General features: G+C 41.8%; 2 protein-coding genes across 4 annotated transcripts in view; both read right to left on the minus strand.

The window, feature by feature from the left end:
• LOC141154053 (uncharacterized) overlaps positions 1-16,752 on the minus strand; it is a 40,708-nt gene extending 23,956 nt beyond the window's left edge. For 2 of the 3 annotated variants that reach the window (XM_073639471.1, XM_073639470.1), the window contains exons 1-2: positions 13,380-13,583; positions 5,734-5,754 (exon numbers count right to left, since the gene is read on the minus strand). In XM_073639471.1, coding sequence (XP_073495572.1) covers positions 5,734-5,754; positions 13,380-13,443 — 85 coding nt within the window. In that variant the 5' untranslated portion in view covers positions 13,444-13,583. Of the gene's footprint in view, positions 1-5,733; positions 5,755-13,379; positions 13,584-16,653 lie in introns of those variants that run through there. The other variant, XM_073639473.1, reaches the window with a different exon arrangement.
• LOC141154054 (DNA damage-regulated autophagy modulator protein 1-like) overlaps positions 16,146-25,007 on the minus strand; it is a 29,407-nt gene continuing 20,545 nt past the window's right edge. The window contains exon 7 of the mRNA XM_073639474.1: positions 16,146-16,755. Coding sequence (XP_073495575.1) covers positions 16,654-16,755 — 102 coding nt within the window. The 3' untranslated portion in view covers positions 16,146-16,653. The remainder of the gene's footprint in view (positions 16,756-25,007) is intronic.

Consider the following 25,007-nt stretch of genomic DNA (forward strand, 5'->3'; position numbering starts at 1 on the left):
TGCACAACAAATTTTGGGGTCCATTTTTTCTTGTTACCCCTGTGAAAATAAAAAAAATTGGGTCTAAAGTAACATTTTTGTGAAAAAAGTTAAATGTTCATTTTTTTCTTCCACATTCAAAAAATTCCTGTGAAGCACCTGAAGGGTTAATAAAGTTCTTGAATGTGGTTTTGAGCACCTTGAGGGGTGCAGTTTTTAGAATGGTGTCACTTTTGGGTATTTTCTGTCAAAAAGACCTCTCCAAGTGACTTCAAATGTGATGTGGTCCCTAAAAAAATGGTTTTGTAAATTTTGTTGGAAAAATGAGAAATCGCTGGTCAACTTTTAACCCTTATAGCTCCCTAACAAAAAAAAAATTTGGTTCCAAAATTGTGCTGATGTAAAGTAGACATGTGGGAAATGTTATTTATTAACTCTTTTGTGTGACATATCTCTCTGATTTCAGGGCTTAAAAATTCAAATTTTGAAAATTGCAAAATTTTCAACATTTTCGCCAAATTTCCGTTTTTTTCACAAATAAACGCAAGTGATATCGAAGAAATTTTTCCACAATCATGAAGTACAATATGTCACGAAAAAACAATCTCAGAATCAGGGGGATCCGTTGAAGCGTTCCAGAGTAATTACCTCATAAAGTGACAGTGGTCAGAATTGTAAAAATTGGCCCGGTCATTAACGTGCAAACCACCCGCGGGGCTTAAGGGGTTAAAGGAGACCTATAACCTCTCCCAATAGGTCTTTTTTAATAAATACTTCTGCTTCCTATGAAACAAGAATTCTGTTTTTCAATAATTTTTTTATTACATTTTTCAAAAAGTGTGGTAAAGGGGGTTAAGGATAAGGTAACAAGGGGTGGTTTAGGGGAGATGGGGTGTAAAAGGGGGTACAGGACGATAGGGATGAAGGGGGAAATTAGAGAACTCGGATACTCAATTACAAGTGTAAATATAACATGTTAATAGCTTAATTATCGTATCCTATGTATAAACATACAATATCATAAAAAAAACTATCACAAGCATACTATGGAATAGTTATACATAATAGTATATTGATTTAAGCCATTAAAGAGAATAAGACTAGAATAAAAAGAAGAAAAAACGGTATAATGAAACTAAGAGTTGGGGAACGTAGAATTCCAACGATCCCATTTCTTAGAATATTTTAACAGGCAATTATTATAGGTGGCAAAAAGGAGATCTAGTGAATTATGTAATGACATCTTTTCTAAAACGTCAGATAAGCTAGGTACGTTTGTTTTTTTCCAAAAATGAGTTATTGTGTTTTTTTACCACCAGAAAGACATGAATCACAACATGTCTAACTGAGGGCTCTAAGTCTTCAAGGTCTATGGAAAGGAGAGCCATCTGCGGAGTAATTAGAAGCATTCTACCAAGGAGTCTATTTATGATAAGTGAAGTTTGTTTCCATAAATTCTTTATTTTTGGGCAGCTCCAAAAGATGTGGAGTAGGTTGCCAGGAAAACCGCAGTTCCTCCAGCATAATGAGGAATTTTCAGGGTTTATGTGCTCTAATCTGGAGGGGGGGGGGTAATACCATCTAACTAGAAGTTTGTAAAAGGACTCGTGGAGCCTCATAGAAATATTTGAGGAGTAGGAATAATTGATGGCATTTTCCCATTGTTCAGGATGTAATGTAATTTTCAGATCGGTCTCCAATCTAGACATGTAGATATTTTTATTAAAAGTATTGTCTTTGTTAAAACAATTATATAGATGTTTGGTACTCAAAAAAATACTGTGGTCGACGTTACTTAGGAGGGAACAGATTATTTCAGATTTTGGTGATTTGTTAGAGAGAAATTTATGGACGTGTTCTTTTAAAATGGTAAAGAATATGAATTCTGAGGATAATAGGCCGAATTTTGATTTGAGGTCTTTGAATGTTAAGAAATTATTTCCGTTGTGAATATCTTTGAGTTTTTTAATTCCAGATTCGGTCCATGATACGGAAATAGTGAAATTGTAAATAGTTGCTATTACTGTGGGAAATTTTTAATTTGGTCAAATTTATTAGTCCCTCTGCTGGGCTTTTCCAATATCTTCCAAGTTCTAATAGAAGACTGGAAGATAGGGTGTGAGGGTTTGTGTAAAGTAGATTTAAAAAGGTGTCTAAATAACAGTTCCTGGGGGGACAGTTGTTGTTTTGGGTCTGTTCTAAGTGTAGCCAGGCGGGTAAGGATTATTTTCTAAGCCAATATATGTTTTGTTTGACCAGATTAGCTAGGTGGTATGCAGAGCTATTGGGAAGGCCCAGGCCTCCATTGTATTTGCTTTTGTAGAGTTAAGCCCCCGTCTCACGGTTGCTGAGTCACGGTTTTGGTGATGCAACAGCGACCTCACCAGCGATGTCGCTATGTGTGACACTTTGCAGCGATCAGGCCCCTGCTGTGAGGTCGCTGATCGCTGCAAAGTGTCCTGGACCATTTTTTGGTCGTTGGCCTCCTGCTGGCCAGCACACATCGCTGTGTGTGACCAGCGGGACCAACGATCAGGCTGGTATCCATGGTAAACATCGGGTTACTAGGGGCACGTGCGCACTTAGTAACCCGCTGTTTACCATGGATACCACTCTGCTACGGTGCGCGGGAGGTTACCGGTCACCTTAGCAGAGTCGTATCCATGATAAACATCGGGTTACTAAGTGCGCTTGTGCCCCTAGTAACCCGATGTTTATCATGGATACGACTCTGCTAAGGTGAACGGTAACCTCCCGCGCACCGTAGCAGTGTGTTATCCATGGTAAACATCGGGTTACTAGGGGCACACGAGCACTTAGTAACCCGATGTTTATCATAGTTACCAGCCTGCTCCTGCTTCAGCAGCAGGCTGGTAACCGGGAGCAGGATATCGTGGAAAGATTCTTTCGATGTCACTGCTCCCCTGATCGTTGGTGAGCCTGCCTGTTTGACATCTCACCAGCGACCACATAGCGACGCAGCAACGATCCCTGACAGGTCGTATCGTTGTCGGGATCGTTGCAGCGTCGCTAAGTGTGACGGGGCCTTAAATCTGAAGCAACCCTGACCTTGTGATTCCAGACAAAGGAGTTGATTAGATTTTGGATTTTTACGATGAAGGAGGTGGGGATAGCAAGCGGAAGGGTTCTAAATATGTAGAGTATTTTGGGGAGTATAAATACTTTCATTACCAAAGTTTTGCCTATCCATGAGAGGTCCGATTTATTAAAAATGAAAAGGTCACTTGTTATGGTTTCAATGAGATTTTCTAAGTTAGAGAAGATTGTGGATTTAATATTTTTTAGTGAAAGATATTCCCAAGTAAGTGATTTCCTTCTCTTCCCAGCTGAATGATGTTAATTTTTCAATATTGTTAATTGTATTAGCATCCAGATGAAAGTGGAGCATTTTTGATTTTTTACAGTTGATTTTGAAATATAATATCTTAAAGAAAGAGTCGAGAATCGGAAGTAGTTCTTTTATGGAGTTAAGAGGGTCAGATAATGTAAGCAGAGGTCATCGTCAAATAAGCTGATCTTGAAATGTCGCATTGTAGTCTGAAATCCTAAAATAGAGGAATTATTTTGGATTTTTTCAGCTAAAGGTTCCATAGCTAAAACGAACAGGAGAGGGGAAAGAGGGCAACCTTGTCTGGTGCCGTTTGTGATAGAAAATGAATTGGACAAGTGATTGTTGGTATAGATTCTTGCACTTGGGTTTGAGTATAAGGCAAAAATAACTTATAAGAATTTATCGTTGAAGCCGAATTTTTCTATAGAGTAGTCTTCAGGTAGTCCCAATTGAGCCTGTCCAATGCCTTTTCGGCATCAAGGGCAATGAGGACTGAGGGTAAGTTAGAGGAGTTGACCAGATTAATAATATTAATAAGTCTTCTCATGCCGTCTGATGCCTGTCGACCTTCTACAAATCCTATCTGGTCGTTATTAAGTAGATATGGGAGGGTTTTTTTCATTCTGTTTGCTAGTATTTTTTACTAAATTTTGATGTCGCAATTGATGAGGGAAATAGGTCTATAATTTTGTACTTGGTCGGGTTCTCCTTTGGGTTTTGGAATCATGATAATTGTTGCTTCCAACATTTCTTTGGGGAAAGATCCTAGGTGAGAGGCCAGGTTAAAAACTCTAGATAGATATGGTGTAAGTATTTGGGGAAAGTTTTTATAATATTCGTTGATGAACCAGTCAGGGCCTGGCCATTTTAGAGATTTTAATTTGTTAATGGTGTCCGTAATTTCTTCTGGGGAGAATGGGGTTGATAAGGTGTCCAAGTCTAGGGGGTCAATTTTTGGGAGGTTTAAGTCTGATAAAAATGATTAAATGGAGTTTTGATCTGGGTAAGATATTGTTTTGGTCTAAATTTAGGTTATATGGGCTACCATAATATTCAGCAAATGTATTTGCGATATCTTTTGGGTGAATTTTGATCTCTCCAGATTAGGATTTAATTTTTTTCTATTCTACTTTTGACCCTTTTTCGTTTTAAGCGTCTCATCATGAATTTTGTAGGTTTATTAAGGGAAGAGTGCATTTTAAATTTTGAGGTTCTGATAAGAGAATCATAGGAGGAGAAGATTTCGGATCTCAGTTCTTGTCTTAATGAGAGGATCTCCGTATGGATGTTAGAGGAAGGTAGAGAGAGAGAAGATTGTAAATCTTCTTTAGATTTTATTTGGGATTGGAGAAGTTTTATTTTCTCTCTATTTCTCTTTTTGTGTCTTGAGGATATTTTCATTAAGAGACCTCTCATGACCGCTTTATGTGCATTCCAAAGAGTGAAAGAACTAATTTCGTCAGAAGAATTTTCCTGAAAGTAATTTTTTAGCGCGGTTTCAATTTCGGCTTTGTATTCTGGAATATTTAACAGAGATGAGATGCATTTCCATAGAAAGTTATTCTGTATGAGGGGGCCTAGGTTTGTTTCTCCAGTGACAGGGAAGTGATCTGAGATGGATTTGTTTAAGATATTGACTTTTTTTTATTTTGGATAAGGTGAACACATCCGTTAAAATGAGATCAGTACGGAAGAAGGTTTTATGTACGTCTGAATAATGAGTATTTTCTTGTGATGATGTATTAATACAACGGAAAACGGCGAACAACTCGTTTTGGGTAAGCCAACTATTAAGTGTCGGTGTCGCATAAGAATCACGAGATGGGGAAGTTGAGTCTAGTTTACTGAAACAAGAATTCTGAATCATCTTTTCTTATAATTCTATGTTGTGCCATTCCTGTTATTCCTCATGTACATCTAGAAATAAATAGACCAATGAGTGTTACCATTTCCCATGTCAAAGGGGCATGTCCCTACAAAGTCTGAAACTGGCTGCACTGACTGGTCGGTGTCACAGTGTAGGGACACCCCCCAACTAGTAACATCTAGTTGTCAATTTGTTCATACATTTCTTGCATGGGGTACAATTCTTCATTCATGGTGGTCTATGTCAGTCCCATCGACAGTGGGCATGATCAACGTCTTCTCACTGTGATGGCAGGAAGGAAGAATGAAGGGCCCAGGATCCTTTTCTCAAGTGATACTAGACATCAGGCATTTAATAGCCACACCAAAAGCAACATAAAGTAAAAATAAAAAAAATAATACAAAGTTGCATTAATGGCTGAGTTTTGCACCTTTTTTTCTATTTTTGCTTCCTATTTTTTTCCAAGTGATCAGACAACTGGTGCAGTAAGTTTGCTTAATTTTTTTTCAATGTTTTCAAGCATTTTTTGACTTACCTGTTAATCCCGTACACGTGGCTGTAAAAGAGAACAGAAAAATAATGTAATTTGCACTTAGCTCCATAGAAACTAAATGACAATGAAACATAAAACACTAAATTATTTTTTTTATGAATTCTTCCATTATAAAAACCCAACAGACTCCTCCACCCCTCCATGTGGCTTCTGCCACACTCTGTCCTCTCTTCCTGCTGTCAGTCCTTTTTCTATAGCTGATGCAACACAGCCACCTAGTGGTAGCAACAGCACACAACGCCACACAACCGTCATACAGCTCGAAAACGGTATAAGCAAAAAACGTTTTCCCAAACAGGAAAACAACTTACATGATTGGCTTAGATACATTGAGCTCAGCAGACAGTATCACATATGATGAGCTTAGATACAATGGTTCGGCAGCATACTGTCTCACCGGATGTATGATTAACCACAGGTATTATAACGGTATTATGAGAATTTTATATGTGATGATGCCATAAACTGTTTACACATAATGGGGGGTTGTGAAAAAAAGGAAATAATAGATCCTTGCTGAAAAACAGCGTACTAATACAGAAGAGAAACCTCAAGTGTGAAGGTGTGAGATCTAGAGACATGAGAGTTTTCAGTAGGTTTTCTGCTCTTAAACAAAACAAGGCCATCCATAATGTATGCTGATTTTATTGATATTGATATCACTCCTTTTCATTTATTAGAGGGATTGCACACTTCAATAAGCCGGTGTCTAGCAGCGTCTTCCACCCATGAGAAGCCACTAGTCCAGACACAAAGAGCAGTGGTGCAGGATGGTTACGGACAAGCAGAAACACCTCTCCTGGTGCACATGTAGTCACGAACCTCTACGTAGATCTAGCTATGGGCCAGGGGTGAGGCCTATACCTCACTTGATGTAGATGTAACTATGGGCCGGGGTGTGAGGCCTATACCTCACTTGGTGTAGATGTAGCTATGGGCCAAGTTTGAGGCCGATACCTCACTTGATGTAGATGTAGGTATGGGCCGGGGTGTGAGACCGATAGTCCACTTGGTGTAGATGTAGCTATGAGCCGGGGTGAGGCCGATACCTCACGTGGTGGAGATGTAGCTATGGGCCGGGGTGAGGCCACTACCTCACTTAGTGTAGATGTAGCTATGGGCCGGGGTGAGACCACTACTTCACTTAGTGTAGATGTAGCTATGGGCCGGGTGGAGGCCAATACCTCACTTCGTGCAGATGTAGCTATGGGACAGGGATGAGGCTGATACCTCACTTGGTGTAGATGTAGCTGGGGTCGAGTGTGAGGCCGATACCTGACTTCGTGTAGATGTAGCTATGGGACGTGAATGAGGCTGATACCTCACTTGGTGTAGATGTAGCTGGGGTCGAGTGTGAGGCCGATACCTGACTTGGTGTAGATGTAGCTATTGGCCAGGTGTGAGATTTAGCTGTTTGCTGGGGTATGAGGCCGATACCTCTCTTAGTGTAGATGTAGCTATCGGCCGGAGGTGAGGCCAATACCTCATTTGGTGTAGATTTAGCTGTTTGCTGGGGTGTGAGGAAGATACCTCTCTTAGTGGAGATGTAGCTATCGGCCGGGGGTGAGACCGGTACCTCACTTGGTATAGATGTAGCCGTGCGGCCTCCTGCTGTGTATAGATGGCTATGTGCAGCCTCCCGCTGTGTATAGATGGCTACGTCTTGCCTCCTGCTGTGTATAGATGGCTACATGTGGCCTCCTGCTCTGTATAGATGGCACCATGCGGCCTCCCGCTATGTATAGATGGTTACGTGTGGCCTCCCTCTGTGTATAGATGGGTACGTGCGGCCTCCCGCTGTGTATAGATGGCTACGTGCGGCCTACTGCTGTGTATAGATGGTGCCGTGCGGCCTCCCGCTGTGTATAGATGGCTACGTGTGGCCTCCCGCTGTGTATAGATGGTGCCGTGCGGCCTCCCGCTGTGTATAGGTGGCTATGTGCGGCCTCCCGCTGTGTATAGGTGGCTACGTGCGGCCTCCCGCTGTGTATAGATGGCTACGTGCGGCCTCCCGCTGTGTATAGATGGCTATGTGCGGCCTCCCGCTGTGTATAGATGGGCATGTGCGGCCTCCCGCTGTGTATAGATGGCTACGTGCGGCCTCCAACTGTGTATAGATTGCTACGTGTGGCCTCCTGCTGTGTATAGATGGTGCCGTGCGGCCTCCCGCTGTGTATAGATGGCTACATGCGGCCTCCCGCTGTGTATAGATGGCTACGTGCGGCCTCCTGCTGTGTATAGATGGTGCCGTGCGGCCTCCCGCTGTGTATAGATGGCTACGTGCGGCCTTCTGCTGTGTATAGATGGCGCCGTGCGGCCTCCTGCTGTGTATAGATGGCACCGTGCAGCCTCCTGCTGTGTATAGATGGCTACGTGCGGCCTCCTGCTGTGTATAGATGGCTACGTGCGGCCGCCTGCTGTGTATAGATGGCTACGTGCGTCCTCCCGCTGTGTATAGATGGCGCCGTGCGGCCTCCTGCTGTGTATAGATGGTGCCGTGTGGCCTCCTGCTGTGTATAGATGGCTACGTTGGGCCTCCTGCTGTGTATAGATGGCTACGTGCGGCCTCCTGCTGTGTATAGATGGCTACGTGCGGCCTCCTGCTGTGTATAGATGGCTACGTGTGGCCGCCTGCTGTCTATAGATGGCTACGTGCGGCCTCCCACTGTGTATAGATGGTGCCGTGCGGCCTCCTGCTGTGTATAGATGGTGCCGTGCGGCCTCCTACTGTGTATAGATGGCTACGTGCGTCCTCCCGCTGTGTATAGATGGCTACGTGCGGCCTTCCGCTGTGTATAGATGGCTATGTGCGGCCTCCTGCTGTGTATAGATGGCGCCGTGTGGCCTCCTGCTGTGTATAGATGGCTAAGTGCGGGCTCCTGCTGTGTATAGATGGCGCCGTGCAGCTTCCTGCTGTGTATAGATGACGCTGTGCGGCCTCCTGCTGTGCATAGATGGTGCCGTGCGGCCTCCTGCTGTGTATAGATGGCGCTGTGCGACCTCCTGCTGTGTATAGATGGCGCCGTGCAGCCTCCCGCTGTGTATAAATGGCTACGTGCGTCCTCCTGCTGTGTATAGATGGCGCTGTGCGGCCTCCTGCTGTGTATAGATGGCTACGTGCGGCCTTCTGCTGTGTATAGATGGCGCCGTGCGGCCTCCTGCTGTGTATAGATGGCTACGTGCGGCCTCCTGCTGTGTATAGATATCGCCGTACGGCCTCCTGCTGTGTATAGATGGCGCCGTGCGGCCTCATGCTGTGTATAGATGGCGCTGTGCGGCCTCCTGCTGTGTATAGATGGCGCCGTGCGGCCTCCTGCTGTGTATAGATAGCGCTGTGCGGCCTCCTGCTGTGTATAGATCGCGCTATGCGGCCTCCTGCTGTGTATAGATGGCGCCGTGCGGCCTCCTGCTGTGTATAGATGGCTACGTACGGCTTCCTGCTTTGTATAGGAGGATTGTGGCGGCTCATATTGTGTGTAGAGTCTCATACTGTATATAGGGGATGTCAGCATACTTAATTGTGCTGAATATTAAGTCATACAATTCATGTAAAAAAATTATTATAATTAATATATTAATATTATGCCAAATTAATTTCACGTGAACTATCACATGATCTATCACAGGGGATCATGTGACATGTCACGTGATACATCAGGTGTGTGTGTGGGGGGGGGAACCCGCACCTTCTAAACTGCCTGGGGCCCTTGCTACTCTTAATCCACCCCTGGGTACAATAGTTCTGGGGGAATTTTTTTCATAAGAATTTAGAAAAATTATGAAATGTCCTATAAATGTCTGTCCTATTCCTGATCTAAGGGTCTAGACTTTTAGCTGACATGAATCTGTGCTGCAGTAAATTTATTACTTAAACACGAGCCATGTATGAGGGAGTTGGAGTCGTGGAGTCGGTGTCATGGAAATTGAAGAGTCAGAGGTTTGGCTTACTGACTCCACAGCCCTGGTATGAGGTAAATTCCTCACTTGGTGTAGATGTAGCCATTGACTGCGGTGTAAGGCTGATACCTCACTTGGTGTAGATGTAGCCATTCACTACGGTGTGAGGCTCATACCTCACTTCGTGTAGATGTAGCTATGGGCTGGGGTGTGACGCTGATACCTCACTTCGTGTAGATGTAGTCACTGGCCCGTGTATGAGGCCTACACCTTACTTAGGCCTTACTGTAGCCATAGACCGGCACTTGAGTCCTATACCTTTTTCGATTCTGATTGTAGTCATGGTCCAGGTTTTGAGTCTTATTTCTTTCTGGGGCCCAATAGTAGTCATGGGCCGGGGTGTGAAGTTTACACCTTTTCTGGTGTAGATGTATCCATGGGTCGGGATTTGAGCCTTTACCTTGGTGTAGATGCAGTCATTGGAAGGAGTATGAGGTCTATACCTTACTCAGGATTTATTGTAGCCAGAAACTGTCACTTGTGTCCTGTACCTTTCTCGGGCTTGATTGTAGTCATGGCCTGGGGTGTGATGTTTCTACCTTTTCTGGTGCATATGTTGCCATGGACTGGGGTTTCAGGCCTATACCTTACTTGGTGTAGATGAACCCATGGGCTTGGATGTGAGGCTTATACATTTTTGGTGTAGATACAGGTACGAGTTTTGGTGTGAGATCTATACCTTTCTCAATTAAGATGAAGCCATGGACAGCGGTGTGAAGCCTATATGTCACTTAGTGCAGACTTTAATCATGGGCCGAGGTGTGAAGCTTGGTGCAGATATAGGCGTGGGCTGAGATGTGAGGCCCATACCTCACTTGGTGCAGACTGTAGCCATGGCCCTATATATCGTACCTCAAAGTTGGGGATTACATTAATGTTTTGATATGTTGTGTGCTATTGGATTGCCCCCTTAATCTTTAAGCTGCCGCACTGTTTTCTGCAAAAGTCTTTATTTTTATGCATGGATAATTGAGGTATACTCTATTATTGGACATGTTACTGTAAGATGGATGTATCGACACTTCATACACTTTAAGATTCACAGCACGAGGTAGCTAAGATGAGAGGGGTAAGGCAAGGGCGGACACAGACAAAAAAGGGCCCCTGTGTAAGAACACTATATGGCCCCTTTGCAGCCCAAGAGCTCCTAAAAATGCAAAATTGCACGCACCTGCTTTGGAAGTAGAAATGGGCCCCCTTACCTCTTGGGCCTCAGGCTGCACCAATTATATGTCCGTCCCTGGGTAAAGGTTATAAAGGCTGAAGACACTGGTGAGCGAGTGTGCAGGACAGGAGTGAGCAGCAAGGAGCAGCAAACCCACAAGATGGCTGAGAGCATAAACCCACAAGATGGCTGAGAGCATAAACCCACAAGATGGCTGAGACAGCATAAACCTACAAGATGACTGAGAACATAAACCCACAAAATGGCTGAGAGCATAAACCCACAAGATGGCTGAGACAGCATAAACCCATGAGATGGCTGAGACAGCATAAACCCATGAGATGGCTGAGACAGCATAAACCCACAAGATAGCTGACAGCATAAATCCACAAGATGGCTGAGACAGCATAAACCCACAAGATGGCTGAGACAGCATAAACTCACAAGATGGCTGAGACAGCATAAACCCTCAAGATGGCTGAGAGCATAAACCAACAAAATGTCTGAGAGCATAAACCCACAAGATGGCTGAGAGCATAAACCCATAAGATTGCTGAGACAGCATAAACCCACAAAATGGCCGAGACAGAACAAACCCACAGGATGGCCGAGACAGCATAAACCCACAAAATGGCTGAGACAGCATAAACCCACAAGATGGCTGAGAGCATAAACCCACAAGATGGCTGAGACAACATAAACCCACAGGATGGCTGAGACAGCATAAACCCACAAGATGGCCGAGACAGCATAAACCCACACGATGGCTGAGAGCATAAACCCACAAGATGCCTGAGAGCATAAACCCACAAGATGGCTGACAGCATAAGCCGACAAGATGGCTGAGACAGCATAAGCCGCCAAGATGGCTGAGACAACATAAACCCACAAGATGGCAGAGACAGCATAAACCCACAAGATGGCTGAGACAGCATAAACCCACAAGATGGCTGAGACAGCGTGAACACACAAGATGGCTGAGACAGCATAAACCCACAAGATGGCTGAGAGCATAAACCCACAAGATGGCTGAGAGCATAAACCCATAAGATGGCTGAGGCAACATAAACCCACAAGATGCCTGAGAGCATAAACCCACAAGATGGCAGACAGCATAATCCGACAAGATGGCTGAGACAACATAAACCCACAAGATGGCTGAGACAGCATAAACCCACAAGATGGCTGAGACAGCATAAACACACAAGATGGCTGAGACAGCATAAACTCACAAGATGGCTGAGACAACATAAACCCACAAGATGGCTGAGAAAACATAAACCCACAAGATGGTTGAGACAACATAAACCCACGAGATGGCTGAGACAGCATAAACCCACGAGATGGCTGAGACAGCATAAACACACAAGATGGCTGACAGCATAAACACACAAGATGGCTGACAGCATAAACCCACAAGATGGCTGAGAGCATAAACCCACAAGATGGCTGAGACAGCATAAACCCACAAGATGGCTGAGAGCATAAACCCACAAGATGGCTGAGACAACATAAATCCACAAGATGGCTGAGACGATATAAACCCACAAGATGGCTGAGAGCATAAACCCACAAGATGGCTGAGAGCATAAACCCACAAGATGGCTGAGACAGCATAAACCCACAAGATGGCTGAGACAGCAGATATATCGGAGAAAGTACAGTGAACAACTAACCACACTCCATGCTGAAGAGCTAGACAATGTCCACCTGGCTTATCTCAAAAGGAGGCAGCGACCTACACAAACATGGAGTCAGACCTGTTGGCAATTTACGCATTTACGAGGAGACTATCAGCAGTTTCCGAAGTCGGAAAATGGTCACTTAGGGTCAATAAAACCAGTGGCAACCAATAAACAGATACCCTAGTCCCACCGAATAAAGCACAAAACCTTGTCTCTTCACTGGGGAACATTTTGGGGTACAGATACTGTGTTGATCACTTTTAATTGCAATTTTTGGGAATGCTCCCATAAAAAACAGCAATTTTGGCGTTTTGATTATTTTTTAAATTTTCTTATGGCATTCGCCATATTGGTTTAACTAATTTAAGTGTTCCAAACTGTTACTTTATATAAAAAAATTAAAATTAATAAATAAAAATATATATAAATCGTTTCACAGAGAAAGAGGCCAGTGGGTGCCTGAAATAACACGCAACCCAACAGCCCAAAAGAAAAAAAAAAAAACGCACAAAAAAACGCAATTGAAATAATTAAATATATCTCCACATCACGTTCTATCCCATATAAATGTTTTAAATGTGCAAAACACGGCAAGATATTATTTTTAATATTTTCAATAAATATAAAAAATGTTAAAGCACACCAAAAATAAACACCAAAAAATAACAAAAAGCCAAAAGAAGCATGAGAAACTATTATTAAATGAAACTATTATTAACATATCAGAAGACATGTGCGGAGATATGTCAGCTTATATTATTGGTGGAGGGTCTGGGACCCGAGACCCCCGTCCATCATTAGAAGGTGATGATGATACTTACAGATGATAAAGATGACCTTGACCATTCTTAGCTGCGATGTGATTGCCGAAAAGGTTATTAGCATTGTGTATGAGTTGAAGCTTTAAGTCTCATCAAGGAAAGAAATAAAAACAAAAAAATAAATAAAAAACTGAAAAACAATAGTTTTATGTACTGGGCTCTGCATTAGGTCGCCCATCCATTAAGCAAAGGTACAGGAACTGGTAGGGAGAGGAACAGGAAGGGCCACCACTGTAAATAATTTTCACACTTAGTGGGGAAGTTACGCTTCTTCAAAGAATGAGAAGACTGGGTTTCTATAGTTCTCCAAACCACACTGCAATATAGAAAAAGTGTCCTCTGGTGCCACTGGGTGCCCCTACATCTTCAACAGCTGTTGTCGAGCAGCTTTTTCCTTACAAATCCACGCTCAGTTTGGCCGAGTGTGCATGTGTTTTCAGTAGGCAACAGAACGACGCCAAACACCTTTTTGCACTTCTCCCGAGAGGTTGTTCTATCAACTGCCAGTATGTCAGAGAAGGAGGAGTGGTGGAGATTAATATTTAGCCTAGGAGTCACTCAATTATCAACACCATTCCTTGTATAAGCTTCCACGCAGAGATAGCTGTCAACCAATGATTAGGACCGCCCACTGGACTCCTAAATCAAAACGAGTAACTTTCCCCACAACATATCAATCTTCTCAGGTTATTCTGCTTTTTACTATGATGCTGGTCACCTTTAACACCTTTCCAACGTAGGACTAAATGATATGAGCTATATGAGGTGTGGGTTTACAGGAAGCAACAACAGCAGTGATCAGAGTGAGCTCCGATCTCTGCTGTTTAATTAAACCGGGGACCTTCAGTAGGCTGCTATCTTGATCTTTCGAGTGGTTGGGGTTCGTGGAAAGGGTAATGTGCCGCCCCAGCCAGCCGCTGCAGTCACGGTACTGGTGCAAGGCGGTCCGAGTGCTGGTCAGGCCTGACCGGGGACGCAAGACAGTCTTTGTCAATTGTGGGGGGTAATAATAAAAAGGTTTGTGACGCCAGTTGGGTTGTTTGTCCTGGTGTGGCCGGGCACTGATGAAGGCCCCTGGGACTTAGGTGGTGATGAGCAGTGCCAGATGATTAACCCTTCCCAACCAGGGCTGGCTCCCAGGGGAGTTGGAGCAGGAATGGCGCAGCAGAGAATAATCAGCGTTAGCCGGGGTAATAACCAGTTTGTACCTTTTACTGAAGTTTAGCAAACAGTTCCAGAAGCTTCTGTACAACTCACATACAGGGTTTTGGTCGGACCTGCATGGTGAGGGTTCAGTTTCTCTGATGTGAGGTTGTGTAGCCTTCCTGCTGCTAATTATACATCTGATAAAAGATTCCTTGGATCCCCAGGGGTCCAAGGTGAACAGTTACTGGATCCGTGATCCCTTCCAGTGAGAAGGTAGCTTGAATTCACTGGGAAAACACTTACTTTCTCTGGTAACAGTGTTCTTGACTCCATGCGGTTGCTGAGCTCCTGGGCAAAAGCACTTCACTGCTCATTATATGAAGACCGAGCAGTCTCTCAGTTTAGCACAGACTCTGGAAGTCTCTGTGCTCTAGGGACTGGACCCTGCCTTGTGCAGCTTGTCCCCTGCAGACAGCACGCTGCTTTTCTCTACACATGGACCTCCATGATGCTCCTTATCCCTCACACATCACTGCTCCACTGAAGCCCACTACACTTCAGAAGCACCTCCTCCCCTCTGAGGGATCGGGCACAACTTCCTGGTTTAGGCAAAAGTGCACAGTCCTCCAAAAAGGGAACGGGTAACAATGCGTGAATGCAATTATAACAGCAGAGAAATCAGCCCTCACTATAGCTGGCAATACAGGTAAATTATATTACACATGCAGACACTTTGTGGTGCTATAGACACGGGCTCCACAGTACTTTACACTATATATTGCAATACTGTTATGTTACACTTTTTAGAACACACGATGAAATGATCGCAGGTTCAAGTGCACTAAGGAAACAAAAAAAAATAAAAAAAAATATATATATATATATGATTGACTTACCTCTGTTTCCCATTTTAAAAACAAACAAGTAAAATAAAAACATATTTGGTAAAAGTTTGATCAATATAAAATATACAAAATAATTTCACCCGTGCAGTAAATGGAAAAAAAGATTGAAATGCCCAAATTGCTATTGTTTGGGTCACCTAAAAAAAATGCAATAAAAAGCGATGAAAATGTCGTCTATAACCCAAAATGGTACGAATGAAAACATAATCTCCTGCAGAAATCAAGCCCTCAGATAGCTTCACCGGAAAATGTTGGGGATCAGAAAATGGTGACACAAAACAAATTTTTTTTGGCCACTTAAATTAATAATAATAATAAAAAGAAATATGCAAGTCTGGTGTCGTCGTAATCGTAATGACCCGGAGAATCGTGTTATCGGGTCTTTTTTTGAAACCCGTAAAAACAAAACCCAAAAAAACAATGTTCACCACTTCACCGCACTTGAGATGTCAGTCGTTCAGGGAATTCTTCAGGAATTTCTTACCATTGCTGTAATTCCTAGGGAGCAACTTATTATGGGAACTGTGTACTACACCCCCTCAATGTTACTGATATTTTTTGGGCGAAATTTGATCTCAATCTCCCTCAATACCACATGGGACTAGTCACCTTTGTGTCGGTGATTACTTTTTTTATTAAATGAATAATATGATATTCATGCTTCCTGCACTTAGTAATATTCAGTGTTGTGTTATGTTTTCGTTTTCACGGAGCTTCTCCACCATCTTCCTGTCAGACTTCACGGTTTTTGTTCTCTTATCTAGAAGGTTCCATTCCTTCTACCTCTGATCGGTAGGGCAGGGTGATGTCAGGGTGATGCTGCACCTGCTGGATGTACATGTTATACATGTAGTATAATAATATTACACAGATGGGATGGTCCTCCAAGCTCCCTCAGGACCATTGGTGAAGTGTGAACTGGTCCTGAGTGCGCTGGCAGACAGCAGGGGACTTATCTTCCCTCAACCCCTCATTCGGATTTATACATTTTCCATTAAAGTTTATAGACGGTCCCCAAAGGATCTAAAAGCCTTTCATACAAGATTAAATTTACTTTACCCAACAATCCCCATCATGTCATATTATAACATATTATTTGTCTATATTTTTAATTATTTTTTATGTCTTTTATTTTTTTAGTCAATGTATCTAAGCCAACGTGTGTGATACAGTCTCAAAACCACTACATTATTCATCAATCATGGAATAATGTTATGTTTTACTTATACATCTTCCTGCAAGGCCGAGAGCTTTGTTTCACTGCAAATCTTCTTTCTCAAGGTTATAAAGTCACATTTCTTCCATTTCCAATTTATACACAGATGCTGAATCAAGAAAGAAAAAATACATGTTATACAACTGCTATAATACTGCCCTTATACACAAGCATATAACTACTATAATACTGCCCCCTATGTACAAGAATATAACTACTATAATACTGCCCCCTATGTACAAGAATATAACTACTGTAATACTGCCCCATGTACAAGAATATAACTACTATAATACTGCTCCTATGTACAAGAATATAACTACTATAATACTGCTCTCTATGTACAAGAATATAACTACTATAATACTGCCCCCTATGTACAAGAATATAACTTCTATAATACTGCCCCATGTACAAGAATATAACTACTAAAATACTGCTTCCTATGTACAAGAATATAACTACTAGAATACTGCTCCTATGTACAAGAATATAACTTCTATAATACTGCTCCTATGTACAAGAATATAACTACTATAATACTGCTCATATGTACAAGAATATAACTACTATAATACTGCTCCTATGTACAAGTATATAACTACTGTACAATATGTACAAGAATATAACTACTATAATACTGCTCCCTATGTACAAGAATATTACTACTATAATACTGCTCCTATGTACAAGAATATAACGACTATAATACTGCCCCTATGTACAAGAATATAACTACTATAATACTGCTCCCTATGTACAAGAATATAACTACTATAATACTGCCCCCTATGTACAGAATATAACTACTATAATACTGCCCCTATGTACAAGAATATAACTACTATAATACTGCTCCTATGTACAAGAATATAACTTCTATAATACTGCTCCTATGTACAAGAATATAACTACTATAATACTGCCCCTATGTACAAGAATATAAATAGTATAATACTGCTCTCTATGTACAAGAATATAACTACTATAATACTGCTCCTATGTACAAGAATATAACTACTATAATACTGCTCCAATGTACAAGAATATAACTACTATAATACTGTTCCTATGTACAAGAATATAACTACTATAATACTGCTCTCTATGTACAAGAATATAACTACTATAATACTGCTCCTATGTACAAGGATATAACTACTATAATACTGCTCCTGTGTACATGAATATAACTACTATAATACTGTCCCCTATGTACAAGAATATAACTACTATAATACTGCTCCTATGTACAAGAATATAACTACTATAATACTGCTCCCTATGTACAAGAATATAACTACTATAATACTGCTCCTATGTACAAGAATATAACTACTATAAAACTGCTTCTTATGTACAAGAATATAGCTACTAAATACTGCCCCTATGTACAATAATATAACTACTATAATACTGCCCCTATGTACAAGAATATAAATACTATAATACTGCTCTCTATGTACAAGAATATAACTACTATAATACTGCTGCTATATACAAGAATATAACTATAGTACTGCCCCTGTGTACAAGAATATAACTACTATAATACTGCCCCCTATGTACAAGAATGTAACTACTATAATACTGCTCCTATATACAAGAATATAACTACTATAATACTGCTCCTATGTACAAGAATATAACTACTATAATACTGCTCCTATGTACAAGAATATAACTAGTATAATACTGTCCATATGTACAAGAATATAACTAGTATAATGCTGCTCCTATGTACAAGAATATAACTACTATAATACTGCTCTCTATGTACAAGAATATAACTACTATAATACTGCCCCCTATGTACAAGAATATAACTACTATAATACTGCCCCCTATGTACAAGAATATAACTACTATAATACTGCCCATATGTACAAGAATATAACTAGTATAATACTGCTCCTATGTACAAGAATATAACTAGTATAAAACTGCTCCTATGTACAAGAATATAACTACTATAATACTACTCTCTATGTACAAGAATATAACTACTATAATACTGCCCTCTATGTACAAGAATATAACTACTAAAATACTGCTTCATATGTACAAGAATATAACTACTAGAATACTGCTCCTATGTACAAGAATATAACTTCTATAATACTGCTCCTATGTACAAGAATATAACTACTATAATACTGCTCATATGTACAAGAATATAACTACTATAATACTGCTCCTATGTACAAGTATATAACTACTGTACAATATGTACAATATAACTACTATAATACTGCTCCCTATGTACAAGAATATTACTACTATAATACTGCTCCTATGTACAAGAATATAACGACTATAATACTGCCCCTATGTACAAGAATATAACTACTATAATACTGCTCCCTATGTACAAGAATATAACTACTATAATACTGCCCCCTATGTACAGAATATAACTACTATAATACTGCCCCTATGTACAAGAATATAACTACTATAATACTGCTCCTATGTACAAGAATATAACTAGTATAATACTGTCCATATGTACAAGAATATAACTAGTATAATGCTGCTCCTATGTACAAGAATATAACTACTATAATACTGTTCTCTATGTACAAGAATATAACTACTATAATACTGCTCCTATGTACAAGAATATAACTACTATAATACTGCCCCCTATGTACAAGAATATAACTACTATAATACTGCCCATATGTACAAGAATATAACTAGTATAATACTGCTCCTATGTACAAGAATATAACTAGTATAATACTGCTCCTATGTACAAGAATATAACTACTATAATACTACTCTCTATGTACAAGAATATAACTACTATAATACTGCTCCCTATGTACAAGAATATAACTACTATAATACTACTCCCATTTACAAGAATATAACTACTATAATACTGCCCATATGTACAAGAATATAACTACTATTGTACTGCTCCCTATGTACAAGAATATAACTGCTATAATACTTCTCCTATGTACAAGAATATAACTACTATAATACTGCTTCCTATGTACAAGAATATAACTACTATAATACTGCCCCTATGTACAAGAATATAACAACTATAATACTACCCCCTATGTACAAGAATATAACTACTATAATACTGCGCCTATATACAAGAATATAAATACTATAATACTGCCCCTATGTACAAGAATATAACTACTATAATACTGCCCCTATGTACAAGAATATAACAACTATAATACTGCCCCCTGTGTACATGAATATAACTACTATAATACTGCCCCTATTTACAAAAATATAACGACTATAATACTGCTCCTATGCACAAGAATATAACTACTATAATACTGCTCCTATGTACAAGAATATAACTACTATAATACTGCTCCCTATGTACAAGAATATTACTACTATAATACTGCTCCTATGTACAAGAATATAACTACTATAATACTGCCCCTATGTACAAGAATATAACTACTATAATACTGCTCCCTATGTACAAGAATATAACTACTATAATACTGCTCCCTATGTACAAGAATATAACTACTATAATACTGCCCCCTATGTACAGAATATAACTACTATAATACTGCCCCTATGTACAAGAATATAACTACTATAATACTGCTCCTATGTAGGAATATAAGTACTATAATACTGCTCCTATGTACAAGAATATAACTACTATAATACTGCCCCCTATGTACAAGAATATACCTACTATGATACTGCTCCTATGTACAAGAATATAGCTACTATAATACTGCTCCTATGTACAAGAATATAACTACTATAATACTGCTCCCTATGTACAATAATATAACTACTATAATACTGCCCCCTATGTACAAGAATATACCTACTATGATACTGCTCCTATGTACAAGAATATAGCTACTATAATACTGCTCCTATGTACAAGAATATAACTTCTATAATACTGCTCCTATGTACAAGAATAAAACTACTATAATACTACTCCCTATGTACAATAATATAACTACTATAATACTGCTCCTATGTACAAGAATATAACTACTATAATACTGCTCCGTATGTAAAAGAATATAGCTACTATAATACTGCCCCTATGTACAATAATAAAACTACTATAATACTGCCCCTATGTACAAGAATATAACTACTATAATACTGCTCCTATGTACAAGAATATAACTACAATAATACTGCTCCTATGTACAAGAATATAACTATTATAATACTGCCTCTATGTGCAAGAATATAACTACTATAATACTGCTATGTACAAAAATATAACTACTATAATACTGCTATGGACAAGAATATAACTACTATAATGCTGCTCCCTATGTACAAGAATATAACTACTATAATGATCTTTTTATTTAAAACTGACAACCAAATATTACAGAATAATTACATTAAAATCACAAAATAATAAATATTAAAGAAAATAAATACTGTGTTGTTACATCACTTGCATAATAATATTAGATAACATTGATAAATCCCGCCACATGAATGTTCCTCCAGTTCACATTACCTGAGTTAATCTTTATGTCCTTCTTATACACTGACTTGAGACTTTCCAGGATCTTATACCTGACACTATCACAGGACAGGACCTCCTTATTGATGAGCAGGCAGCACCGTGCACACCACAGATGATAGATGGTCACCACATTTATTACATATAGTGAGCTTCGGTTATAAGCCCTGAGCTCAGGCTGGAAGTCTCCGTACAGCAGCTGACCATACGACTGTCCCACCAGGTGCGGTAACTTTAGGGACAAGGACACACACTCCCATACCTGCATACTGAAGGGACACTCTAGAAGCAGATGCTCCATGGTCTCCTGTATATGGGGGCACTCTTCTCTAGGACAGGATCTGTCTGATACATTCCTGCACTTTAGGTTATCTCTGACGTACATCTTACCATGGAGCCCCAGCCACGCCACATCTCTCATATGAGTGGGAATTCTGGGATCTAGTACGTTTTTTGCAGCCTGTTTTACATCTAGACTTGGGGCGCCCCTCAATTGAACATGGACACTAAAGTGAGATGACAGCACGTTCTTATACAACTCCTTCCTACTGAGCTGCCTGACGTCCTCATATAGGATCCTCCATCTAATAACCTTACTTATTACATGGACACCATACCAAGAAACATTATTCTTTAGTCGGCCTGAGATTCTCTTGATGGGGTCACCTACCGACCACACGGACACAAACTGCTGGATCTGGCTCTTAAACAAACAAGACCATGGCGTCTTCTCTGAATTCTTACAAAATGAAAAGTTCTTCATAAGAAACATGAGATTAAAGAAGAGCTCAGGACAGGGCATGGAGAGACCACCCTCCTTATGGGGGAGATAGACAATGTTTCTCCTGACCACATTCACTCTGTTACCCCACAAGAAGTGAAAGAAGACATTGGTAAGTCTGGGGAGTAACGCATCGGGCACAGGGAACACCACACTGATATAGAGGAAGAGCGGGAGCAGGAAGGTCTTCAGCAGGCGGACCTTCTCCAGATACGTCAGCTTCCAGTGTCTCCAGCTCTGCACCTTCTGCTCACACACCACCAGCTTCTCCTCCCAGTTCACCTTCCCATCATCTACAGCTCCAAACACTACTCCCAAAATCTTTATCTGACCCTGAACTGTTCTGAAGGGCACAGAGAAGACATCACTGTCACCCCCCAACCACAACGCCTCGCTCTTCTCCATGTTCACAGAGGAGTTAGACACATTGGAGAAGGCTGTCATCTCCTGCTGTAGAGCCGTACAGTCTTCTCTAGAAGACACCACCACCGACACGTCATCCGCATAGGCGCAGAACTTTACATCCTCCACTGTACTCTGCAGGCAACACCTCAGCCCTGTGAAACCTCTATGATCCTGCACTTTTCTGAGGAAAGGATCCAGACTAAAGACATACAACAATGGGCTGAGAGGACAGCCCTGCCTCACCCCTGACAATATCCTGAAGGGCTCAGCCAAGTGACCATTAATCAGCGGCAGGCTTACAGCCTCCTTATACACAACCTGCAGCCACTGCACAAACCGCACCGGGAGGCCATAGTGTAACAACACCTGGTACAGGTAGTCATGATGGACTCTATCAAAGGCTTTACTCTGGTCTAAGCCCACAATATACGCCCCCACATTGTGCTGCTTAATGTACATCACAGCTTCTCTCACCAGCAGCAATGAGTCCTCTATCGTCCGACCCTTCACACCACACGTCTGGTTGGCGATGATCAGCTCACCCGCCACCTCACTCAGCCGATAATACAAGATCTTGGCCAGGATTTTATAGTCAGTGTTTAGCAAAGACAGTGGACGCCAGTTCTTTACATCTTTTAGATTTCCCTTCTTTGCTAAGAGAACCAGAACAGATCTATACTGGGACTGTAGGAGCTTCCCTGCAGAGAGGCAATCATTATAGACCTGCACCAGGTCCGGAGCCAACAAGTCCCTGAACTCTTTGTAAAACTCGCTGGTCAGGCCGTCCAGTCCTGGGCTCTTGTTGGCCTTTAAGGAGTCAATGCTCCTCTTCACCTCATCCTCAGTTATGGGATCGGCCATACTATCTGCCTGCACCAGGTCTAACGTTGGTAGGGACACCCCCTTCAGATAAGCTTTAATGTCATCCTTATTAATATGAGCCCCTTTATACAGATCTCTATAATAATCCCCAATGATCCTGTGGACTTTCTCCGGCTCTGACTGCTCCACCCCATTCTCATCTAACAAGCCAGTGATCAGCTTCTTACTAACCCTGTTCTTACAGGCAATAAAGGGATCTGGGTTATGGACGCCCCAACTATCAAACTGTCCCTCCGCCTTGAGAGACTTGAGGCGATCGTACTGCAGCTCCCTCATCCGCTGCTTTATATGGCTGACGCTCCGTCCGTCCACCTCCTCACCACCATTCATCCTGCTGTATAGCTGGCTGAGGTGCAGTCTCAGGGCTGTGTATCTCATATAATCCATATTACTACGTCTCCTGGCTGCTCGTATAATAAACTGCTTGATGTCACTCTTCATGATCTCCCACCACTCAGCTGTGTCATCACACATACACTGGGTGGTCCTACGTTCATTATAGAATGTGGTGAAGGCCTCTCTGAACCGAGGATCTTGGACCACAGAGCTGTTCACCTTCCAGTACCCCTTTCCACAGACCACAGCTTGGGCCAGATCCAGCATCACACTCACCATACAATGGTCCGAATACTCCAGGGGGCTGATCCTGTACTGAGAGCATCTCACCTCCCTCTTTATATACACCCGGTCTATCCTACTGGCATTACCACCCTTATGGTAAGTGTACGTCTTACTGGTATGATGAGACCCATAGGGGTCTACTAGGTGGGCCTGCTGGACTATATTATTAAGGAACGTCTCATCATATCTTAGTTGCTTATGACTGCTGGATCTGTCCACATTACAGGACACATTATTAAAGTTCCCACACAATATAAATACTTTAGATGTAAAGCAATATGGTTTCATGTGGTCAAATAGTTCCCTCCGCTCTTTCCTGGTCTGCGGAGCATAAATGTTTATCGCTCTATAATGGATGGAGTCCAATGTAAAGTCCAGCATCAGACAGCGGCCCGGACATATCTCCAGGACTCTGTCCACCTGGACATTCATGGTATTAAAGAGGACCCCCACACAGTCATTTCTCTCCTGACCGAAGGACCAGTATGACGGCCCAAGTCTCCAGTCTCTCTTGGCTGCATACACATGAGCATTGCTCTTCAAATACGTCTCCTGCAAGAAGAAGACGTCAGATCTCTCGTCAGACAAACGCTGGTAAATCGCCTGCCGCCGGCTCACAGTCCTCACACTGTTCACATTAATGGAGTTTATTCTCAGCCGCATCCTGATCACTTAGACTTTTTGGTCTTCTTCCTCCTTCCACTGCTGTCACCTGTAGTGCCCCATCTCTTTGTGGACACGGGAGGGTCAGGATCCCCCTCATCAGAGACGTTTTCGAGGACGCATGAAGGACTTTGCTCCATTTGTGACTCTTCATCTTGGTCTTCTCCCAGCACATTGTAACGTCCAGGACTTATCGCCAGCACTGGAGGCTCAGAGGTTTTCTGTACTGTTGTTGACGCGCCCCCTGGGCCAGTGCTGTAGGGGATACCCGGAGCCGGATCTCGATGGGGGTAGTAGTCCTTGTGGCGGTGACCCGGTCCGTGCCCAGGGTGTCAAACTAAGTGGCAGTCTATGGCAGTAGATGTTAACTTGATTGTCGACTACGCCACCCGTTGAGTGCGGCTTTGGAGCCGCCGCTGCAGAGCAGTCCACTGAGGCCGGTGGTATATGTGCAGCAGTGATGGTATAACCCCCCAACGGGAGGGGTATGGCCTCAGGGCAGCAGGTG

This window comes from Phyllobates terribilis, unplaced genomic scaffold (genome assembly GCF_046119375.1).
Source record: "Phyllobates terribilis strain yellow unplaced genomic scaffold, ASM4611937v1 Scaffold_7__3_contigs__length_470593459, whole genome shotgun sequence".
NCBI classification, from domain to species: domain Eukaryota; kingdom Metazoa; phylum Chordata; class Amphibia; order Anura; family Dendrobatidae; genus Phyllobates; species Phyllobates terribilis.